The following is a 21,334-nucleotide window of genomic DNA, read 5'->3' on the forward strand; positions in this document are numbered from 1 at the left end:
GAATATAGATGTAGATTTAGTTATTCGAAAAAGATAGGATGGGTGATCTCGAGTCCAAACTGAAGTTTCCATAACCTTGCTTCCAGGATTTCGTCTGTTGTCTTCTGCCGACTTACTAGTCCCTTATGGCAGAGTAAGTCAGATTCCTTATAAATCATTCTGCAGCTGGTAGCAGCACCAGAAATACCAACGGAACGTATTAAGGTTGCTTTTAGAAACTGCTTAAGAACGATGACCACTGATCCTAACTCAAATTATTTTGCGTAAGACTCCACCACGTTTGAAAATTCAGTTTGAGTGGGAAGATCTGGATCACTCACTCTCGATTATGAACTTCCTGCCATGTAACAACTACAAACTCACCAATAATCTGTAAGACGTTTGCACTAACTCGTAATCGTATAATTGGTACAGCTGAAGAACGTTAGTAACTGTTTGACCTTTTTTGACTGCTTTGCACGTTTCCGCTGATTCTATAGAATGCTGTATCGTAACTTTCTTCACAAGTATGAACACCAGTGTAAAAGATTATGGTGTAGTATGAGTTAGAAATCGAAAACTCTCCTGTAAGCATAAAAATATTTCAAATGGTGTCGTATGTGACTAGACTTTCTTTTGTGATTGTTATTGAACATTAGAGTTTCTTGCACGACAGCGCCTTAGGCACCTTTTCACGTTCCAGACATTATCACATTCAACTGTGTTATTTTATTGCAATAATAAGACATAATTATTGTTATTTACCTCATCAAGATCTGAGCTTGAAGATAACGTCTTTCTTATGTTGTTTGTTACTTGCAGAAACGTCATTATGAAGTACGTAGATTAAATACTCGTTAACTGTTTTGTTCACGCTATCGCGATACGGTTTATACTGACGTGAAACACTACCACAAAGATGACCTAAGACGTTTCATAGAAGCCGAAAAAGAAGTTATCTTATAGCTTTTCGACAAATTAATTTCGAGGACGATTCGTTTCCTCGGTTTATAAAACTGAATCAATTTCTCACTAAAATTCCACATTTTGAATCGCAGATGTAGGGTGAAGTTATAAACATTCTTCTTTGTTAGTTAGTAACACTGATTATCAGTTCGCTGCGGTTATGGTTTATCGCTGCAGTGAACGAAGTCAGCCTGCAGTGGACTGGGTGGTGTACGGAGCACTCATAGCGCTGGTCTGGCCTACCTGAGGCGGAACTGCACGCCCTTCAGAGACTCAGGGTGGGCAGATCGCTGCAGTGTGATTCCGCCTGGTGAGGGCCGTCATTTTTGTCATTGTGGCATCATACATAGCCCTCGATCATTCCAAGTTCAAGAGGCCCAACAAAAGCTTGGAATAAGTTAGAGTTAGATTTAACGAAAGTTTGACATAGGCAGACGGAACCAGGAAAATGTCTAAATAAGAGGATAACTTCAAAGAACAGTAATACAGCTTCAATAAGATGCGTGTTTGTTTACACATGGAAGCAGGAAGTAACAACTAGAACACAATTTAAAGGCAGTTAACTTTTCATTTTCATTATCTTTTATTTATTTTAAAATTCCGAAAGAAATACAAATACAAATTTCTGAGAATACATTAGAAAACTGCAGTACCATTCATTTTTCTCTGATGAACAAACTAAGTCACGAACGCTTGCATTTTCTCCACAAATCTTATTGAAAACGTAGTTGTGTTTTTTTTTTTAAGTAAACGAGCCACAGCTCACTAGCGGCGAAACTCTATAGTCTTTTTTAAAGTATATAACCTCCTACAGGCATGATTTGTCCGTTGCGTTGACTAAGAAATTTCAGTGACCCACTTCTCAAGATGCAGGAACTGACCTCGCGGGGTCATGTGCTTCCCTCCAGTAATCTTACCTCTCTGCTTCAGGACTGTGGACAACGTTGATCATGGAATCCCGAAACTTTTCCTAGATCCTATTTTTTTCCACTCGGCATCCCACAGCCTGAATAACACGCTACTTGCCTACGAAAGTCAAACACTTGTACTTCTCTAAGCTATTTTACGACTGATTTATATATTGTAGCAATTTACGCATCCTTGAAATAATACGAACGTGAAGAGTAACGAAAAATTATCTCAACAACTGGGTAAACAACTCGAAGTACCAAGTGTTAGATAGCCACTGACTTTGAATTATAGGAAGTTTGCAGGGCAGTCTGTCATGAGCATCACTTCGATATGTCGAGTTTGTCAAAACACATAGGATATCTTCCTTATCGAGATTTTTTCAAGGCATTTGGCAACGATTTTCATTTATCAACAAATTCGGTTTATCGAGATTTGAATTAGGCAATAATCCACTATATATGAATTCTCGTGTCGGTACATCATGTGTTTGCTGGCGGTAGTTCCACATATGTACATTTAGGATGGCTGCAGCCAAATACGTTACTAACTACCAGTATGCTATGTCCCGTCTATCGGCTTCTTAGTGTAGATCACCTCAGTACTTCACTTCTCAGATGAAGCACCTCCTGTTCTCTCATCATAAAGATTTCACTTATCTAATAACGTATATGTGCCCAACCATGAAAGAAACACCTTCGCAAACTCGTCCCTTGCTGCTGTCCGCTTACGGGAACAAGCTATCTTGCACTCACCGTACAGATCAAAGTTCCGTTGCGTTCAAGAACAAACCGAATCACTTCCTTTTGCCAGCGTCTCAACTGTTCCTTCCAAATCAACATATGAATAGTTTCCACTCTGTCAAATAGTACACCAAATGACCTCATATTTTCCGAGATCTGCTTCTTTCTCTTTTCGTTACTCTGTCTCCCTACATTTGTTGCCTGTGTTTTATCATGTTTTTGTTGCTCTCCGCCTGCTTCTGCTTCTCACATGTTCATTGTGACCAGTGTCCTGAGTTTAAATCCACATGATTGCAATCTGCCTTTGTCGATGTAACTTTCATAAAGTTATATACGCTCAGCGTTTACTACTGCAGAGACTACTGCTTTCCACTATCGTCTGTTAGATTCTTCTAAGTATTGTATCTCATATTAAACGTAAGATGTGTTTGGTCATCTGAACGTAATGTAAAACATGTAGGATTCCTGGCCAGTTGCAGAGAAGAAATGACTGGCCTGATCCTACCAGGAGATACAAATTAATAAATAAAAAATTAAAAATAATTTCGTCGTTGTGACGTACAAGACGCGTGGAAGACATGATCACCGAGGAATGCTCGCTGACGAATGTCAGCACTCAGTGATCAGAACAATTGAATATTGAAAAGAGTCGACACAACCAATAATGTACTAAACTGCATAATAATTTCCTGACAATTAAATCATTACCAATGTTGTTTCTGTAAGCACTAACTGAGGTTACCTGCTGTCACCGAATGACGACAAGTAACTATCTGATCATCTTGTCAACAACAAAAACTTGGTAATACGCCTCAGGTAATGCCGAAAGCAGCTGAAAGTTTAGAGTTCATTAAAGACGTTGCACATACATAGAATCTAGTTGGATGGAACAGAAATTTCAATTTTGCTTCTTTAAGGAATCAGCCTGTAATTCGCCATAGAGTTTTCAGGAAACTACCGGAAACTTACATCAAGGTCGTCGGAGCAGTGTCTGACCACCGTTCACCCACCAATACGAGTACAGAGTGTCAACCAATGCGCTGCCTCGTTCACTGCAAGTAGTGCCGGGGTCATGTAACATGAACTATGACTGCAGGAAATTGGGTCACATAAGACAGTCTTGCCTTCTTCAACGAAGCTGCCATCGTAGCCAAGATCGGTAAAGCACCCTTATTTGGTGACACCCGAAGCGTAGGTAGGTGATGCCAGTAACAGTTATCGTCAGTAGTATTACATTGGCAAGATGGGGAGATAAGGTAGCCAGCGCACAGTTTCTTGTCACTAGGCTCTGTGTAAGTACCTCGAATTAATTTTCTAGCAATTGTGAGGTGTCTCATTTAGTGATGAGATTTGATACACTGATGATGAGACCATCAGATATATTTTTGTTCTCATCATTGTTACAATCACATTAATATCAAGAACAAACGCTGTAGTTGGCTTATCATAATTAACAGCGAAAACGAAGCGCCAAGCGTGATGCAATACTCTGTACGTGTCTATAACGAACTGTGAAATCTTTCAAGCACCTATGGATCATGACGCAAAGTTTGACAAACTCTACATTTCCTGCTCTAGTTATTCAACCATATCAACAGGAGTCAGGAACACTTCATTTTTTAGATGAGTATAGAGAGAAAAATCCAGGGGGTCGAGGTCGGGTGGTGTTGGAGGGAGAGGTAGAGGCCCTGCTGGGGCTGTGCATCCTGCACCGCACCCTCGTGTCAAACGCCGACTCACATGAGACACGGTTCTCATTTCGAGATTCGTAAACAGCATCTGGCTTTACACCAAATTTAAGCCTAACTAGATAAGAACTTTACCTAAAATTATGCATTTCAAATGCGTTTTCTAGAACAATATTTATTTTTTATTTCTGTGATTTATTTTTTATTTATTTATTTATTTAGGTAGCACAATACTGCATAATGAAGCCTATGTCACCCCACACATTCGCAACCATCTCGCAAACGGCTCATTTTGTGCACCCATGTGCACTGGAACGTTTTTGCTTCTGTTATCGTCCACCCCAGTTCACCCACTTTCAAACCAAATCGGAGACGTGTAAACAGATCTTTTACTATCTCTCAACCGATAGACGTTCATTATGTAACATTCGCACTATATGTATGACGAAATAAATATGTAGCAAGTCCACATTTCCTCACCTTAGTACGTTAGGACCTGCATAAGTACTGAAAGGTTACGGAAAAGGCTACAAATTGTTTTTTATATTCCTTAATTTACGCTCCTCTTCCAAGTCAAGTTACAATTAGATTCTTGAAACATACTGAAGCCAATATTTAACATATATTTTAACACTACAAAAACAGAAATACAAAAAAAGTGTTGGTAATTTCCTCCCTCACAAAAATTCTGTTAAGTACAATTAATTTAAATGTATTTTTTCTTTCTAACAATGCCAGGCAGTTTGATTATTATGAATCACTTGAAAGTCGTGAATAAACAATCTTTTCAAGCTTTCTCAGCCTTCCAAAGATGTGTACCAACGAATTTGAGCGTCTGTGCAGATAAAAAGCACGTTTCGTGATAACAAACTAAGCAATTCGTGTAACGAATACATTTCTCTCCCCTTGCGTTTTCCCATCTGAAAAATGTAAAGTAACCTTCATAAAAAGCAAATAAAATCCATGTGTAATAGCAATCCAAATTTCGTTTCCCGGGACGGAAATAGGAATTGCATGGAGGGCGAAATTACAAATAGCCCTAGATTTATTACATTGGCCCAGCCGGTGCGGCAACATAGGCTGTAGCCATTATTCGCCAGAAACAGCAACACACGACTGAAATACAGCCCAGTATTACAACACAAATCAGTGCTCACACTAGGCATTGCAGGCTGCTAATTTGATTGCTATACTAAATTGCGTCAGAATAAAAAGAATTCCATCTTACACGCAACCTACACGTGCTCCTCACAACAAACTCTCAACAATACAATGGACAGACGACGTGCAGGTACTTACAGCTAAACATTTGTTACCTATTGTGGAAACCGATGATCACTATCTGTCACTACCGAATGTTACGGGGATTAATTCACTGCTACAAAATGGTTCAAATGGCTCTGAGCACTATGGGACTTAACATCTGAGGCCATCAGTCCCCTAGAACTTAGAACTATTTAAACTTAACTAACCTAATGACATCGCACACATCCATGCCCGAGGCAGGATTCGAACCTGGGACCGTAGCGGTCGCGCGGTTCCAGACTGAAGCGCCTAGAACCGCTCGGCCACTACGGCCGGCTCACTGCTACAGGAAAAGTCATCGACGTCGGTGGTTCGACGTGTGAAGCACCAGTAAATGTTCTGCAGTCTAAGACGTACCAAAACACTGTAAGTAGTGCTAAAGTTAGTTCTAACGTTTACCTGCACTCGAGTGTCAGCAGCAAAACTATGTGCCACGCATTTTCTGCAACGGGTGGGCGCCGCGCTGTGGTTTGACTTGCAGTCATAATGGGGTCGGGTATCGCAGACTCATCGGGTATCTTAGAATGCCATGAAAACAGTTCGATTTTACGTACGGTGTGTAGTGGCGACAGTTTCACCGCTTTCTCTGAAAACAACATCTGAAATCTTTACGATGATGGCTCACCGTTTCCTATGACAGGCGGTATCCTAATAATACGTAATAATGGCAGTAACTAGGCATCGGCTAAAGCAGACTTTGTTGCTGTTGCTGCTCTTACAAATAAAACTTCGATGATCACTTCTGCACCTCTTGTGGATATAATTCCACTGATAGCGAAATATTACAAGAAGAGCGAGCATGAAATACGCTATTTACCCTTTACGTTACAATTTTCTATTCCAGCAATAAGCGTCCCCGGTACGTCATGATACTTGAAAGTCTAATCACAAATCTATAAAAGTTGCCCTCGCCTTATGACTTGTAATCTGAATGTCCCGTAGTAAGTCCTGAATCACGAAAAAAACCATGAAACTACCCAGAAGATTTCGTTCGTGGCCTGGTCGTTGTTATTTAGCTCAAACAGTGAAAGACGAAAGAACAGATTACAGGAATAGGAGTAACACATAAGTGGTCGAATTAGTACTTAATTTTTCTTTACATTTAATATAATGACGTCATGATAAAGCTTATTTTAAACTGAAGATTACTAATTTACAAATTTTGCTTGCAGATAATAGTTTTGGAGCTTTCCTTCGCGTACCGTAGTGTCCAGTATTTGTGACAAAACTTCAGTACTTTTTGCTGAAAATTATACATCAACAGTAGGTATGAAATCAACGACAAATCACTGTGAAACGATTTCGATATGCTGATCAGATACATCTGCGAACTGTTGGTTAAAAATTATTGTAATGTGTGAGGAAGAAATGTCATTCTACGTTTGCGATGAGTTATTTCTTTCAAAAATAAGCAGACAATTGAAGAAATCAGAGTTAAGTAACCTAGACTTTAGTCTGTGATTGTTAATTACAAATAGCCAACATTTTTATACCTGCTGCACAATAGTGTTTGAAGGAAAGTACCAGTCATCTCTGTTACACTTAACCACATCATGACAACACCAATGTAACATTCCATACACAGAGGGGCAAACACGCATTCAGTTGCTCGTTCCGTGGTTAACCTCCTCTGCTACATCAATTTTGTATGTAAGAAGAATTTAGCTCATTGTTCAGAAAAAAACGTTCTCCAGTAATAAAAATTTGATCAATTCCACCACGAAACACAATGTCTCGGTGTTACAACGTTAGCTACCAAACCATGACCCGGAATTTCACTTAAGTCCGAAAATAAGCGTACAGCGTTGCGGTGACTACTAAGGACTGATTCTGAAGAAGAATGGTCGAAGCATCGTCGACCGTGAATTTTTTTCTGGATCTTTATGTATAGTAAAGCGCTATGACTATTTAACCACGTTTAAGTCGACAACAGAACAACATCACTATCCGTGATCAAATACATGTTGCCTATAATTTTTATCATTCTAGCATTTTTTATTGCCATCAGTGATAATCCTTAGCGAAACCGTATCTTCGTTGTAAGCTGCAAATTATATATCTAGCGGATCTCTCTCTCTCATAGCAACCCGCAATGATTTTTTACTTCTGAATCCTAGCGGTTAGCCTAAAATGCCAAGTACCTTAGCCGGTGTCATTAATAGGGAGTGTCACCAGCGAATTGTGATGGGCTTAATGCTCGAAAAAGTGGAAGTTTTTGCTTCCAAAGGGTGCTGAAACAATTTTGCGGGACATTACTTATTTTAAATCTGGAATGTCTTAAAGCATAAGTCATGTCTAATTTCTGAAAATACCAAAGAAGCCCATGAAACTTTAATAACTCTAAAGCTCCATAAATGTATAATCCTGAAATTAACTGTTTTCTCGAGGCAACTCTACAGTATCCGTTCAATTATGTATCTGAATCCGCCCACTTGACAAATATATTTATAGAAAAAAAGCAACGGAAGATAACAATGGAACAGACAAGATTAAAACGTTACCTGTCTTTTCCTCTCATCTTCAAGAACATTATACAAGAAACTGCTTCAGACTCTGCTGTTATGATTCGACGATCACGAAAGTTATTGTATCACTTTAAAAATTTCAGGCACCAGCTCATGCTTTAATAAAGTAGCACTGACATTCAAGTTGTGATGCGGTTAATTTTGTATTTATATTTTTCTTTCAATTGTACGGGATATTAGGAAACTTCAAAAGTCTTAGGTTGTATGAAGCCACTCGATGATCGCTAGAATCTATAATTGGCTATACTTCTTTGTGATTATCATGTCTTACGGATTTATTATAAATGCTTTAGCTGTTCATTCCAAATCCATTCAAATTTTAAATAGAAGTAATCACTCGTTTTAAAGCGTAGCACATTCTATGCATGTACTCTCCTAAACAGAATTTGATAACAAGAATACATTACATGCGTATACGTTCTTAGCTGAAGTAAAGTAGTACGTGTGACTAGTGGAAGCTCACTCTGCAACACCACACGTAACAGCCTGCACTACCTGTGAGAATCGCCGGTCAGTTAAGTACTAGTAGCGACATAGTAATTCAAGTACTGAAACAACTAACAAGCAATGTCAACAACTGTCAAATATGCATGCTGTTCATTCTATTAACTGCAGCAATCAAGTTGTGCTACAGAAATAACACTCCCATGTTAAAGAGAAATGTCACTACTAGAATGCACCTAGCAACTGGGAGGACCATACATTCAGTTTACCGATATACATTCAGTCTACCGATATCTCGTGTTAAGAATATTTCCTCCGACATTTCAGAAAATGTTCCTTCTAAAAGTTTACATAGCCAATCGAGAAGAAAATGAAAGAAACTTAAGGTAAATTCTGCGCGCTAATAGTGCAACGAATTAGGTAGTAGCACATTCAGTGCCCTCGATCGTGTGCAGTAATTGTAATTACGCAGATGACTCAACCATCATATTATGATACAGACTCGAACTGTGATTTACATATACTAATTGTGATCGTTATTGAGCCATGATACAATATCTTCTAGAAACGACTATAATAAAACCAATCTGCATCCATGCATCCATCTCGGTGTAGAAAAAGAGTTCTATTCAAAGGATAAAGGAGTAAGTCACAGTAAGAAGAAATTGCTGGCAAATCTGTAACTAATTTACTAATACACAGAAATAAAAGGAGTACACATACATTCATTAAAAAAGTTATAAAATAAGGAAACCCCTAACAAGAGTGTCACGTATGATAATGCAAGAAAGATGGAAAGATTACCCACTTCATATACATCCCCAAATTAAACGAGAGTATGTATCAGCTCTACCATTTCGACTCACTCCCATCTAAAGCAAAAAAGAGAACATTGGAAATCTGGCAAGTATCGAACGTATTCGAATAAAACGTGGGACGTTGGAAGTGTGACAGTGAAAGCGGTTCCGTCGTGGTACGTACGACTCGTCTCATGCTGTAGTCCATCTACACCCAACAATCATGCAGAGAGGCGCTCCCCGACTAGACAGAGGCAAAACTGCGAATGGTAATGAACTTAGTAGGTAGCAGTGCGGAACACACACGATCCGAAATCAAATGACAGGCGCCATAAGCTGAGTACATCTTTTACTTGCTATCTCCGTTACAATAAGAAACTTTATAAATCCTTGACACGTAATAGGCGTCTCATCTTCAGCATCTACACGACATTTCGACGACAAGTGACCCGTGAGAAGTCGCCGACTGCAGCCCCTGGTGTCTACTGACTATTGAGTGGACTCAGTGCTCTGCTCCGTTACTTCATCGCGATAGTGCTATCTCTGTGTCAACACCAATCAGCTCTCAGTCAACACGGCGTCGCCGATGTGGGAGTACCATCTCCGAAAGTCGAAGGTCGTTGCGATTAACTGATAAAAAATCGTATAAAAGGTGCCACCCTAGAAGCAGCGGTATCGCAGTGCGGTCTACAGTTGGAAAGGTAAGCCGCTCGCCGCTCTGCAGTAGACTAGACTAGACTAGACTCGTTGACACCGCTTGCCCCTGCTGACGCGCCACTTTACTGTGCAGATGCGCTTCTTCCTGCTGTTCGCTGCTGTCGTCGGCCTCGCCTGCGGCGCTGCGGTCCACAGGGGTATGTACAGTGACAACTTTGCATCACTTGCTGACCTCGCAGGCAGTGTCAGTAGCCTCATAATATAAGACAGAGCAGTGCACAATCGTCGGGCATAGCTTGCATCTTAAATACAGCGTCTGCTTGTCGTACACAGCACTCGAGTTCAAGCTATTAGCGATCACTGAATCCGTAAAATAGAGGGAGAAATTTAAGAAGTGTATCAGACAATAAAGTCGCGAGAGGAGCATTCTGAAATAGTTGTTAGGAGCATTAGAACACAAAAATTTCCCCAGACTCAAGAACAATGCTTATAAAAAGTGGTGGTAAAGTACCCATTCACCCACACTGTACAACGTGGATATCGCTCATTCGCTTTTTCCAAACGTAAAGAACCTGTTGAGACAAGATGAATGGTCAGAGGTTTGCTTGATCACGCCTGATATCGACCGAAATGTTGCAAAATCTGCAGTTGCAGATACGCTCGAAAATTGTTAGTCATCCTGCAAAATAATGCTAATACATGCTCTGAAAGCTATTCAAAACTAGCAGATTGAAAACCCATTAATGTCGACATTATATTAATTCTGATGGCAACAAACAGATTTGACACATCCTGACGGAACTCTCCATGATATAGAGCCTCTATAAAGGAAATTCTAACGAAACAGGGAAATCTTATCATAGGTGTAAAGCACAGCACAGCAATGTAGACAGACAGATGCTAAATGAAACGCGTTTGGCTTAAAAACAGCAAAGGGCGAAACATTTAACGACTACCATAGTAGATTCTCCTCGAAAGACTTCTCACAAAACACAAAAGAAATTCGGAAGTAACGGCTGTCAATGCAGCACAATTAATGTCCAATCGAAGTTGAACAAAGTTCTAGCGCCATATCGAATGCTATCAGTTTATACACAGAATTTTAATCATAATATACAAAAGATTCCTCGAACAAAAAAAGAAATCTGTTCCCAGTAGTTCGAAGAAACCACAGATCACAAGTGTAGATGAAGGCTGGTAAAAGAGATTAACGAAAGTATCCTCCATAAGCTTCTGCATTCGTCTGTTGCAGAATTCCAGACCATGTTCTGAGCTCAAGTATTGGTATACACTAGAAGTATTGGTATCGAGCGTAGCCATAAATATACGGTTAATAGTTTAGTCAGGAAAATAATAGAAGCTTCCTAAATGCAATGCCATAGAAGAAAATTGAAAATTGGATAGGTCGATAACGTAAGCAATGAGGAGGTAGTGAATGGAAGTGGATACAAAGGAAATTTGTGGCTCAAACTGACTAGGACGAGGGATCAGTTGATAGGACACTCTCAGAGACATTAGGGGATCCCCAATTTAGAGCTGGAGGGAAGTGCTAGAGGTAAAAATCGCAGATGGAGAGCAAGAGATGAAAACAGTAAAAAGATTCAAAAGGATATATGTTGCAGTATTCATTAGGAGATGATCAAGCTTGCACAGGGTATAGTAGCATGAAGAGCTGCATCAATTCAGTCATCAGACTCAAGAGCGGTAAAAAACGAAAAATGACCACAATCGTTAGAGGTCTCTTTCACTTGCTGGAGAGCCTCAAAGAGATGTTAACAAACATTAACTGACAGACATCGAAAATCCCCCGAAGAACTACATATAATTTTCGAAAAGTTAGAGGATACCTGGACCATGGAATGGAACGAAGAAGGAACCGTAGTACAATATGTCGTACAATTGAAGTTCCCCTTCGCTACGCTCTTATCAGTGCTTGCCAAAGAGCAGATACAGATGTTGATCGAAAGACATGTGCTTACGCCAAAGCTTACCTATGAAACATATCAATGTACTTCATCTGTAGACTATATGGTGTGGTAAGACGCTGAATGTATATTACATAAATATCAGCTCAAATAAAGATATGTAAGAATACATTAATCCACTGCACCATTAGTGAATTGTGATGGCAGAACACTTAATGTGTTGACAATAAAAAGTTTTCCTTGAAATGAACATTAACTTTATTTGAAGGGAAAAACTGTTCATGGCACACGCTAAATGCTCTGTCATGTAGTCACTTTGTATGTGCACAGCTGGCCTACCTGCAAGACGTTTCAATCAAATAAAAATCTTTCATACATACCATTTAATATAGTACTCCAAATCACTAACAGACCCAAAGTCAAATGATCTGAACTAAACCAGTAAAGTTCGGCATCCAAGCTGCATCATAAGAAATCCTTGGACACACACTCTGCAACTAGGTTTCATTTACACAGCAAAAAATTTCTATATCAATTCGTCACATAACGATGAAACAGCCGTCTTCAGGCGAAGAATCAGAAACATTCCATTAGGAAAATGATTAATATTAAGATACTAAAACATGGCAATGATATTTTCCTACAGCCTGAAAAATATCATACCCTAAATAAACTTCAAATTATCCAAAATTCAAATTTACAGGCCCAAAATCTGAAAAATTTCAACGCTTCCCTACGTCGAAATCAAGCAGAAACCTTCAAGATGACCTGAACGACTTCCTGGCCCTCATCCCCGTCGACGAAATCGTCAACATCGTCCTCAACTACGTCGCCAACGATGCTGAGGTGCAGGCCGCCCTCCAGTACCTCATGTCTGACGAGTTCGAGAGCATCGTCGTCTACGTCGACCAGCAGCCCGAGCTGTACGATGTAAGCAACGCTCCATTAGACACTTCATACACCTATGAGATGTTACATCACGCAGGTTCTCACTGCCCAATTTTTTTCCACAGCTGCTCAACTTCCTCGAGTCCTCAGGCCTTGACCCCTACGGCTTCCTCAACACGATCCACGACTTCCTGGGCATTCCTCAGATTACGAAACCCGCCAGCAGAATGAGGAGGAGCAGCAGGAGCCTCAAGTCCATGCTCGATGAGATCCTCGCCATCCTCCCAGTCGACGAGCTGAAGGCTCTCTACAACGAGAAGCTGGAGACCAGCGCCGACTTTGCTGAACTCATCAACAGACTCAGCTCGGACGAGTTCCACGTAAGTAGTAATCCTTTCATGGCTGTTGAATGGCTACGAGTGTCCAACATTTTTCTTTTATGTTACCTCCATACTTGATCTCTAACCAGAAATATGACGTTTCCAGCAACTGGTGTTGCGCGTTTTGGAGCTGGATGCTGTCCAGGAATTGATCCAGATGCTCAGGGACGCCGGTATCGATGTGGACGCCATCATGGACTTCATCCGCAATCTCTTCGGCTGGGCTGATTCCGGCTCCTTGAAACTGAGTAAGAATGTTTTCCTTAGTATCATCTTTCAATGGGGGTTGTTATTTTAAGTTTATATTCGCATGTGCCACATATTCTTTTGTCCATTGTGTTGCACATTGCGTGGCGTAATTCTGCGGTTCTAACTGTGACCAAACATGTCGTCTGGTTTCTGGTACTCCTCCAGAGGGAATGTGGAGTCATGAAATTTTCTGGAAATTCAGCTTGTGTACTTCAAGAGTTCTTTGCGAGAATATGAACCAATCGTCATAGGAAGCTATGTACAAGAATATGTTCGCTAATAATCCACACAGAATGACGGTGTTCGACCCTTTTTCTGTCTTCTGGTTTATATGTTAAGTGGTAAAGCTCGATTGCTAAGGCGAGAAATATTTTCTACCAACGAATGGCAATTTTTTCTGGTAGCTGGACCCTGGGCAGACGTGAGTGTCCTTAAGACCAGTTCCCAAATATATTCCAAGTTCAGCTGAAGTAACATGTTTTGGCGAATCGTTTCTGTAATGTAGTGCGGCAACGTTCGTGGAGTCCTACAATAACAATATGAACTCTCGAAAGAGGTAACATTTTCCCAAAACAGTTATAGGTAAAACCACCTAGAAATAGTGTTCCTGAGATCTGTACTATTCAGTTCACAATTCTTCCAACAAGCTAAAATACCCTGGAATTTCATTACCAAAATCTAGTAACGACCAGCTGCTAACCACAGCAAAGAAAGCGCACTACTGAGAAAACTGCTAACTGGTTAGACTAGGAGGTTACATCACCAATCCATCAACCATTCATAGTATACGTCCTCCAACTGTCCTTGTTATGCACAATTTGTATAGACCTCCTCTTTTCTGACGTCTTACTAAAATCTCAGAATCATGGAACTAGATGAGATGTGTATCACTACCTTGTCTCTCTCATATGCTTTACCGGCTACTAAGATTTACATACATTCTGAAACAAAACAGCATAACCATTTCTACAATTCCAATAAACTGGAAGTGCAACAACATATTGTATCCCCCATCCTCGACAATGTTTGCCTTGAGCTGTGCCCCTATCAAAACTTCCCACCAAACATTCCACATCCTTACCTAGCGTAACCTTAACTGTCTCCCCTTCCCCCAGCATGAAATCACCCACATGATCTAGCCTTCATACAACCCATAAGGTTCCCAAGTATTTTCACCGACGACGACTGTTCCGGGCCATATGCTTTCTGCTTGGCTGCTGTCCTATCCACCCGGATTTACTCGAATCATTTCTTTCCAATGTGTAAATCAGACATTTTTCCTTTAATACTGCCCCCAGTTCTAAGAATTTACTCTATCCACAAGTACTGTAATAAGCACAACTCCCCATAGCCATCACCTCTATAGACCAGAAAGAACTAACATCACACTATCACAGCACCAATTCCTATTGCCATTATTCTACAGCAACAAAAATTAACCTAATGATTTAATCTATTTCAATCAAGTTTGAAGAACGTTAGAATGTCTCAAAGTAGCAAGATTCGATCGTGGGGAATATAAAAGGTGCGCAAATACATAAATAAAAAACAGTAACCTGTTGTGAAGAGATACGTCTGAATCACAGTTATAACCTTGAGTTCACTTTTCCTCACTGACGTGAATCACATTTCTATACACAATGTACCCAGTGCATTCATCAAGAGGTTCAACACCGACAAAACTCTTAAGTCTACAGAGAAATCTCATCAAGGACAATGGTGTCAGCGTCGTTTTCAAATATTTGAACAAAGGAATCACATTAAACAACTTATGTAACTGACGGAAAAACTAATTGTAGGTGGCTAGGCATGAGAAGCAACAGTTCTTCTCTCTAATGCGAGTGCAGTACCTCAGACGCTATGCAAAAGATAACGGTAAAGGCAAAACTCCATCTCTCGCAAAAGTCATACAACTCAATATAATGTTTATATTATGGACATTATTTGCGAGTTTTCCGCGAAAATTATAAAAATAAGTGGCACTCTACAACTCGTAAACAATAATTTTACGTCTTCCTAATAAATAACCAATTTCACACTAATAGTGATAAGTTACGGAATGACCCACAACAGTTTCTCAATTGTAACGTAATTTTTAACACAACTTTCCCAAAAGTGCAGAGAAGGTGCACTGATAAGCGAAATACCATTTTCAGAGCCATTCCATGGTGCAAGGATGATCCAGCGTTTCCCAGCAAAAAAATCCAGCCGCAACCTCCAGGATGACCTGAACGACTTCCTGGCTCTCATCCCTGTCGACGAAATCGTCAACATTGTCCTCAACTACGTCGCCAATGATGCTGAGGTGCAGGCCGCCCTCCAGTACCTCATGTCTGACGAGTTCGAGAGCATCGTCGTCTACGTCGACCAGCAGCCCGAGCTGTACGATGTAAGCAACGCTCTGTTAGACACTTCATACACCTATGCGATGTTACATCACTCAGGTTCTCACTGCTCTGTTTTTTCCACAGCTGCTCAACTTCCTCGAGTCCTCAGGCCTTGACCCCTACGGCTTCCTCAACATGATCCACGACTTCCTGGGCATTCCTCAGATTACGAAACCCGCCAGCAGAATGAGGAGGAGCAGCAGGAGCCTCAAGTCCATGCTCGATGAGATCCTCGCCATCCTCCCAGTCGACGAGCTGAAGGCTCTCTACAACGAGAAGCTGGAGACCAGCGCCGACTTTGCTGAACTCATCAACAGGCTCAGTTCCGACGAATTCCACGTAAGTAGAAATCCTTTCACGCCTACTGCGTGGCTTCAAGTGCGCAATAATGTTACATATTGTCACCATTGTACTTGACGTGTAACCAGAAATGTGACCTTTCCAGCAACTGGTGCTGCGCGTTCTGGAGTTGGACGCTGTGCAGGAATTGATCCAGATGTTGAGGGACGCTGGCATCGATGTGGACGCCATCATGGATTTCATCAGGAATCTCTTCGGCTGGGCTGATTCCAGCTCCTTGAAACTGAGTAAGAATATTTAAATAAATCACCTCTTAACATGGCTTGTCATTTTGGGTTAACAATCTCACAAATTTTTGGGAATATTTGTCAGAAAATCTCACATTAGAATCCACGACTCTAGGATACTCTCCCAGTTTGCTAACACTACAAAGAATTTACCTGTCATACGAAATTAGGAATCCACAAATAACACTACTGTAAGTTAATCTCCAACACTCACATACATTCAGATCACGTAATACCGACATAACCACCTCACATATCATTACATTGCATTTAGTCCACAGCAGCAACAAAGGCCTTCATCTGTAATTCAGTATATTGTAACTGTTCAGATTTATATTCTCTAACGGTTGTGTGGTTATTCCAAGTAATAACAGTGAGCTTGTCTTTTACAGGACCTTATGTCATAGTCAAGAAGATCCAGCGCTTCCCAGCAAAAAAATCCAGCCGCAACCTTCAGGATGACCTGAACGACTTCCTGGCCCTCATCCCCGTCGACGAAATCGTCAACATTGTCCTCAACTACGTCGCCAATGATGCTGAGGTGCAGGCCGCCCTCCAGTACCTCATGTCTGACGAGTTCGAGAGCATCGTCGTCTACGTCGACCAGCAGCCCGAGCTGTACGATGTAAGCAATGCTCCATTAGACACTTCATACACCTATGAGATGTTACATCACGCAGGTTCTCACTGCTCTGTTTTTTCCACAGCTGCTCAACTTCCTCGAGTCCTCAGGCCTTGACCCCTACGGCTTCCTCAACATGATCCACGACTTCCTGGGCATTCCTCAGATTACGAAACCCGCCAGCAGAATGAGGAGGAGCAGCAGGAGCCTCAAGTCCATGCTCGATGAGATCCTCGCCATCCTCCCAGTCGACGAGCTGAAGGCTCTCTACAACGAGAAGCTGGAGACCAGCCCTGACTTTGCTGAACTCATCAACAGGCTCAGCTCGGACGAGTTCCACGTAAGTAGTAATCCTTTCATGGCTGTTGAATGGCTACGAGTGTCCAACATTTTTCTTTTATGTTACCTCCATACTTGACCTCTAACCAGAAATATGACGTTTCCAGCAACTGGTGCTGCGCGTTCTGGAACTGGACGCTGTGCAGGAGTTGATCCAGATGCTGAGGGACGCTGGCATCGATGTGGACGCTATCATGGATTTCATCAGGAATCTCTTCGGCTGGGCTGATTCCAGTTCCTTGAAGCTGAGTAAGAACAATTTTAAGAAAATCACCCTTTAAAATGGCCTGTTATTACAGGTTTATACTCGTGAAAAATTTTGGGAATGTTGGTCAGAAATCTAATATTAGTATCTACAACACTACTAAGCAGACATTAAGGTACTCTCCTAGTTTGAGAATTGACCTATGCCACACAAAGTTAGGAATTCACTAATAACGTACAGTCCATTAATCTATAACATCCATTTAAATTCATATCAAGTCTTGCTGTACATGTTCCATACATCATTTGAACGATTATTTTATAGAAATGATGCACATGAGTCAGTTTACAGAATATGTATAAACGGTTAGTGTTAACATTAAACAAATAGTTATTTTTGGTTTACTCATGCAACTATACTTTTAAGTATAAATTCGTCAATGGCCTAAAAGGAGTTGTCCAGGAGAAAGATTTTAAATTAGCTTTAAAAGCTGCTTCACTACCTGTCAGATATTTTATGTTACTGGGAAAACACTCAAAAATTGTTGTTGCATATTCAACTCCTCTCAGAGCCACTGACAGCTTTAACAGCGGGTTATAGAGTCTTCTTTCCCTTCAGTGTCGTACGTAAGTACATCACTGTTATTCTCAAGTTGTGATGGATTATTTACGATGAACTTCATACATGAATGTTTGTACTGTGATTAAACTGTTAAAATGACTAGCTTCTTGATATGGTACCTACATGACGTCCATGGGAGAACACAAATATTATTGTTACTGCTTGCTTTTGTGCAATGAATAATTTCTTCCTAAGTGATGAGTTACGCCAGAAAATTAGTCTGTATGACATTATTCAGTGGAAATATGTCAGGTGATTGACACGTTTGTTTCAATGATTGGCAGTTGTATGAGGATCAAAAGCAGCTGCACTTTGTTTGACAAGCTCACTAACACAGTTCTTCCAGTTCAAGTTTTCTTCAGTATGTAGACCCAAAAATCTCGGGCATTCTACCCTACTTACTGACTCATGTGCTCATGTGCTAGATCAATTTTTTGTATGACTCTATTTGTTGTACAGGACTGAATTTTTTCAAAATTTAGGAAAATCTATTCTCAGAGAACCACTTAATAGTTAATTGGAAGATATCATTTACCAACTCTTCTGCTGCTCTCTCTCTCTAATGGGATTTATTATAACACTAGCATCGTATCCCAAAAGTATCAAATGTGCTTGTTGAGTGTTAAGTGATGGATCATTAACGTATGTGAGGAATAGGAAGGGACCCAAAACTGAATCTTTTGGGACTCAATTTGCAATATTTTTCCACAGTCACTACAATTTTCTACATTTCTGCCGCTGTCTGAATTATTCAGGACAACCTTTTGCATTCTATTTGTCAAGCATGATTCAAACCAGCTGCGCATAAAGTCATCAAATCCACAAGACGCTAGTTTTTCTTAGAGTATTATGATTTACATAACCAAAGGGCTCAGAAAGACCACAGAATATATCAGCTGGCGAAGGTACTATTTGATGAGTGACTTTATAAACAGAATTCACAGTTGAACAACCTTTCTGAAAAACAAACTACGATACTTTAAGGAAAGTTTTTCCACTTAACTGTGTGACTACTCTTGAGTACATTCCTTCTCGAACATCTTAGAAAAGATGTGAATAATGATGTTGGACAATAATTTTTAAGTCTGACTTGTCATCCTTCGTATGAAATGGTTTAATAACTGCAGTTTTATCTGTCTGCAAAAATTTCCTATGCCAGTGATGCATTGCATATATCACTCAGGACATTACTTGTTAATTTGAAAGAACCTTTGATAATACTTTTTGAAATTCCCTCAATCCCACAAGAACTTTTGTTTTTCAGAATTCTTACACTTTATTCTATTAATTTCAGTGAAGGATGTTGGTACTATTTCTAGTTGTTTAAAGTTCTATGGAATGTCCTTTTTAATATATTCTCTTCCTTCTTCAACTCAATTACTTAATGCTATATTTGGTGCTACATTTAGAAAGTGATTGTTAAAAATACTTGCAAATAGTGAACTGCCTGTCGCAACACTGTCATTTAATTCAATGTTATGGATTATGATTTAGAATGGAAATCACAGTAACTACATGAGGCACATCATTTTTTTACTATCACTAACAGAAAATGAGGAGAGATATAGGAAAACAAACATATGTATTAGTCCAGGAGTGAAACACTCTCTCATCTATACGAACAACAGCATTGTTCAACTATAACTGGTCTGTCATATGCAAAGTAATCAAGTAAGAGAGTTTATGAATCTACTGTTCTCCACAAAAGGATAATCAATCACTCCGAAATGAAAGCAATACCTACTTGTAATACAGATTACTAAACGATTCACATGAGAATGACAATAGGAAGATACTTCAACATAGTCACCTCATCTACCAGTGTGTAGCATTTAGTCCTCAAGTGGCAGCAAAAGTCATCAGCTGAAATTCAATATATTTTAACAGATCAGTTAAACGTGCTCTAATGGATATATGGTTAGTTCCAAGTAACAACACTCAGCATGTTTTACAGGGCCTATCATCGCAGTCAAGAAGATCCAGCGCTTTCCCGCAAAAAAATCCAGCCGCAACCTCCAGGATGACCTGAACGACTTCCTGGCCCTCATCCCTGTCGACGAAATCGTCAACATCGTCCTCAACTACGTCGCCAACGACGCTGAGGTGCAGGCCGCCCTCCAGTACCTCATGTCTGACGAGTTCGAGAGCATCGTCGTCTACGTCGACCAGCAGCCCGAGCTCTACGATGTAAGCAACGCTCCATTAGACACTTCATACACCTATGCGATGTTACATCACTCAGGTTCTCACTGCTCTGTTTTTTCCACAGCTGCTCAACTTCCTCGAGTCCTCAGGCCTTGACCCCTACGGCTTCCTCAACATGATCCACGACTTCCTGGGCATTCCTCAGATTACGAAACCCGCCAGCAGAATGAGGAGGAGCAGCAGGAGCCTCAAGTCCATGCTCGATGAGATCCTCGCCATCCTCCCAGTCGACGAGCTGAAGGCTCTCTACAACGAGAAGCTGGAGACCAGCGCCGACTTTGCTGAACTCATCAACAGGCTCAGTTCAGACGAGTTCCACGTAAGTAGTTATCCTTTCATGGCTGTTGAATGGCTACAGGTGTCCAAAAGTTTTATTTTATGTGCCTCTTTACTTGATCTCTAACGAGAAATGTGACCTTTCCAGCAACTGGTGCTGCGTGTTCTGGAACTGGATGCTGTGCAGGACTTGATCCAGATGCTGAGGGACGCCGGTATCGATGTGGATGCCATCATGGACTTCTTCAGGAAGATCTTCGGCTGGACTTTTTAAAGTCATACGGGCCTTCCTCCACTCTCAACTGCTAACTGATAACATAGGCACGTTTCCCAGTCCCCGATTTTGATGTAATGAATGCGTAAAAAAAAATAAACCTCTGTGCTTAACGTGAGTTGTGATATTTTTATGAAACTGTGTAACCCTCAACCCTCTTCAAACACCTAGGAGCTTTGGGGAGACTCGCAAGAGAAACGTTTTTCGACCATTTAATTACACAATGTAAGGCACGTTTTTAAACTGTGGCTTGCATTTTCTTGTCTCCTAATCGTAAGTGTACTGTAAGACAGTTGTCGTTTATTTGTTGCAAACAGTTATGATAATGTTTCGGCTTTATCTTCAGTTGCCGATATATAATAC

The 21,334-nt window shown here is 40.5% G+C and overlaps 1 protein-coding gene across 1 annotated transcript in view; it reads left to right on the plus strand.

Moving 5' to 3' along the window:
• LOC124795576 overlaps positions 1-21,073 on the plus strand; it is a 179,734-nt gene extending 158,661 nt beyond the window's left edge. The window contains exons 27-40 of the mRNA XM_047259647.1: positions 10,038-10,057; positions 10,147-10,210; positions 12,642-12,868; positions 12,952-13,206; positions 13,313-13,454; positions 15,612-15,844; positions 15,927-16,181; positions 16,288-16,429; positions 16,822-17,054; positions 17,137-17,391; positions 17,498-17,639; positions 20,171-20,403; positions 20,486-20,740; positions 20,846-21,073. Of these exons, the coding sequence (XP_047115603.1) occupies positions 10,038-10,057; positions 10,147-10,210; positions 12,642-12,868; positions 12,952-13,206; positions 13,313-13,454; positions 15,612-15,844; positions 15,927-16,181; positions 16,288-16,429; positions 16,822-17,054; positions 17,137-17,391; positions 17,498-17,639; positions 20,171-20,403; positions 20,486-20,740; positions 20,846-20,971 (2,582 nt within the window). The 3' untranslated portion in view covers positions 20,972-21,073. The remainder of the gene's footprint in view (positions 1-10,037; positions 10,058-10,146; positions 10,211-12,641; positions 12,869-12,951; positions 13,207-13,312; positions 13,455-15,611; positions 15,845-15,926; positions 16,182-16,287; positions 16,430-16,821; positions 17,055-17,136; positions 17,392-17,497; positions 17,640-20,170; positions 20,404-20,485; positions 20,741-20,845) is intronic.
• Positions 21,074-21,334: the final 261 nt, after the last annotated feature.

This window comes from Schistocerca piceifrons, chromosome 4, assembly GCF_021461385.2.
Source record: "Schistocerca piceifrons isolate TAMUIC-IGC-003096 chromosome 4, iqSchPice1.1, whole genome shotgun sequence".
NCBI classification, from domain to species: Eukaryota; Metazoa; Arthropoda; class Insecta; order Orthoptera; family Acrididae; genus Schistocerca; species Schistocerca piceifrons.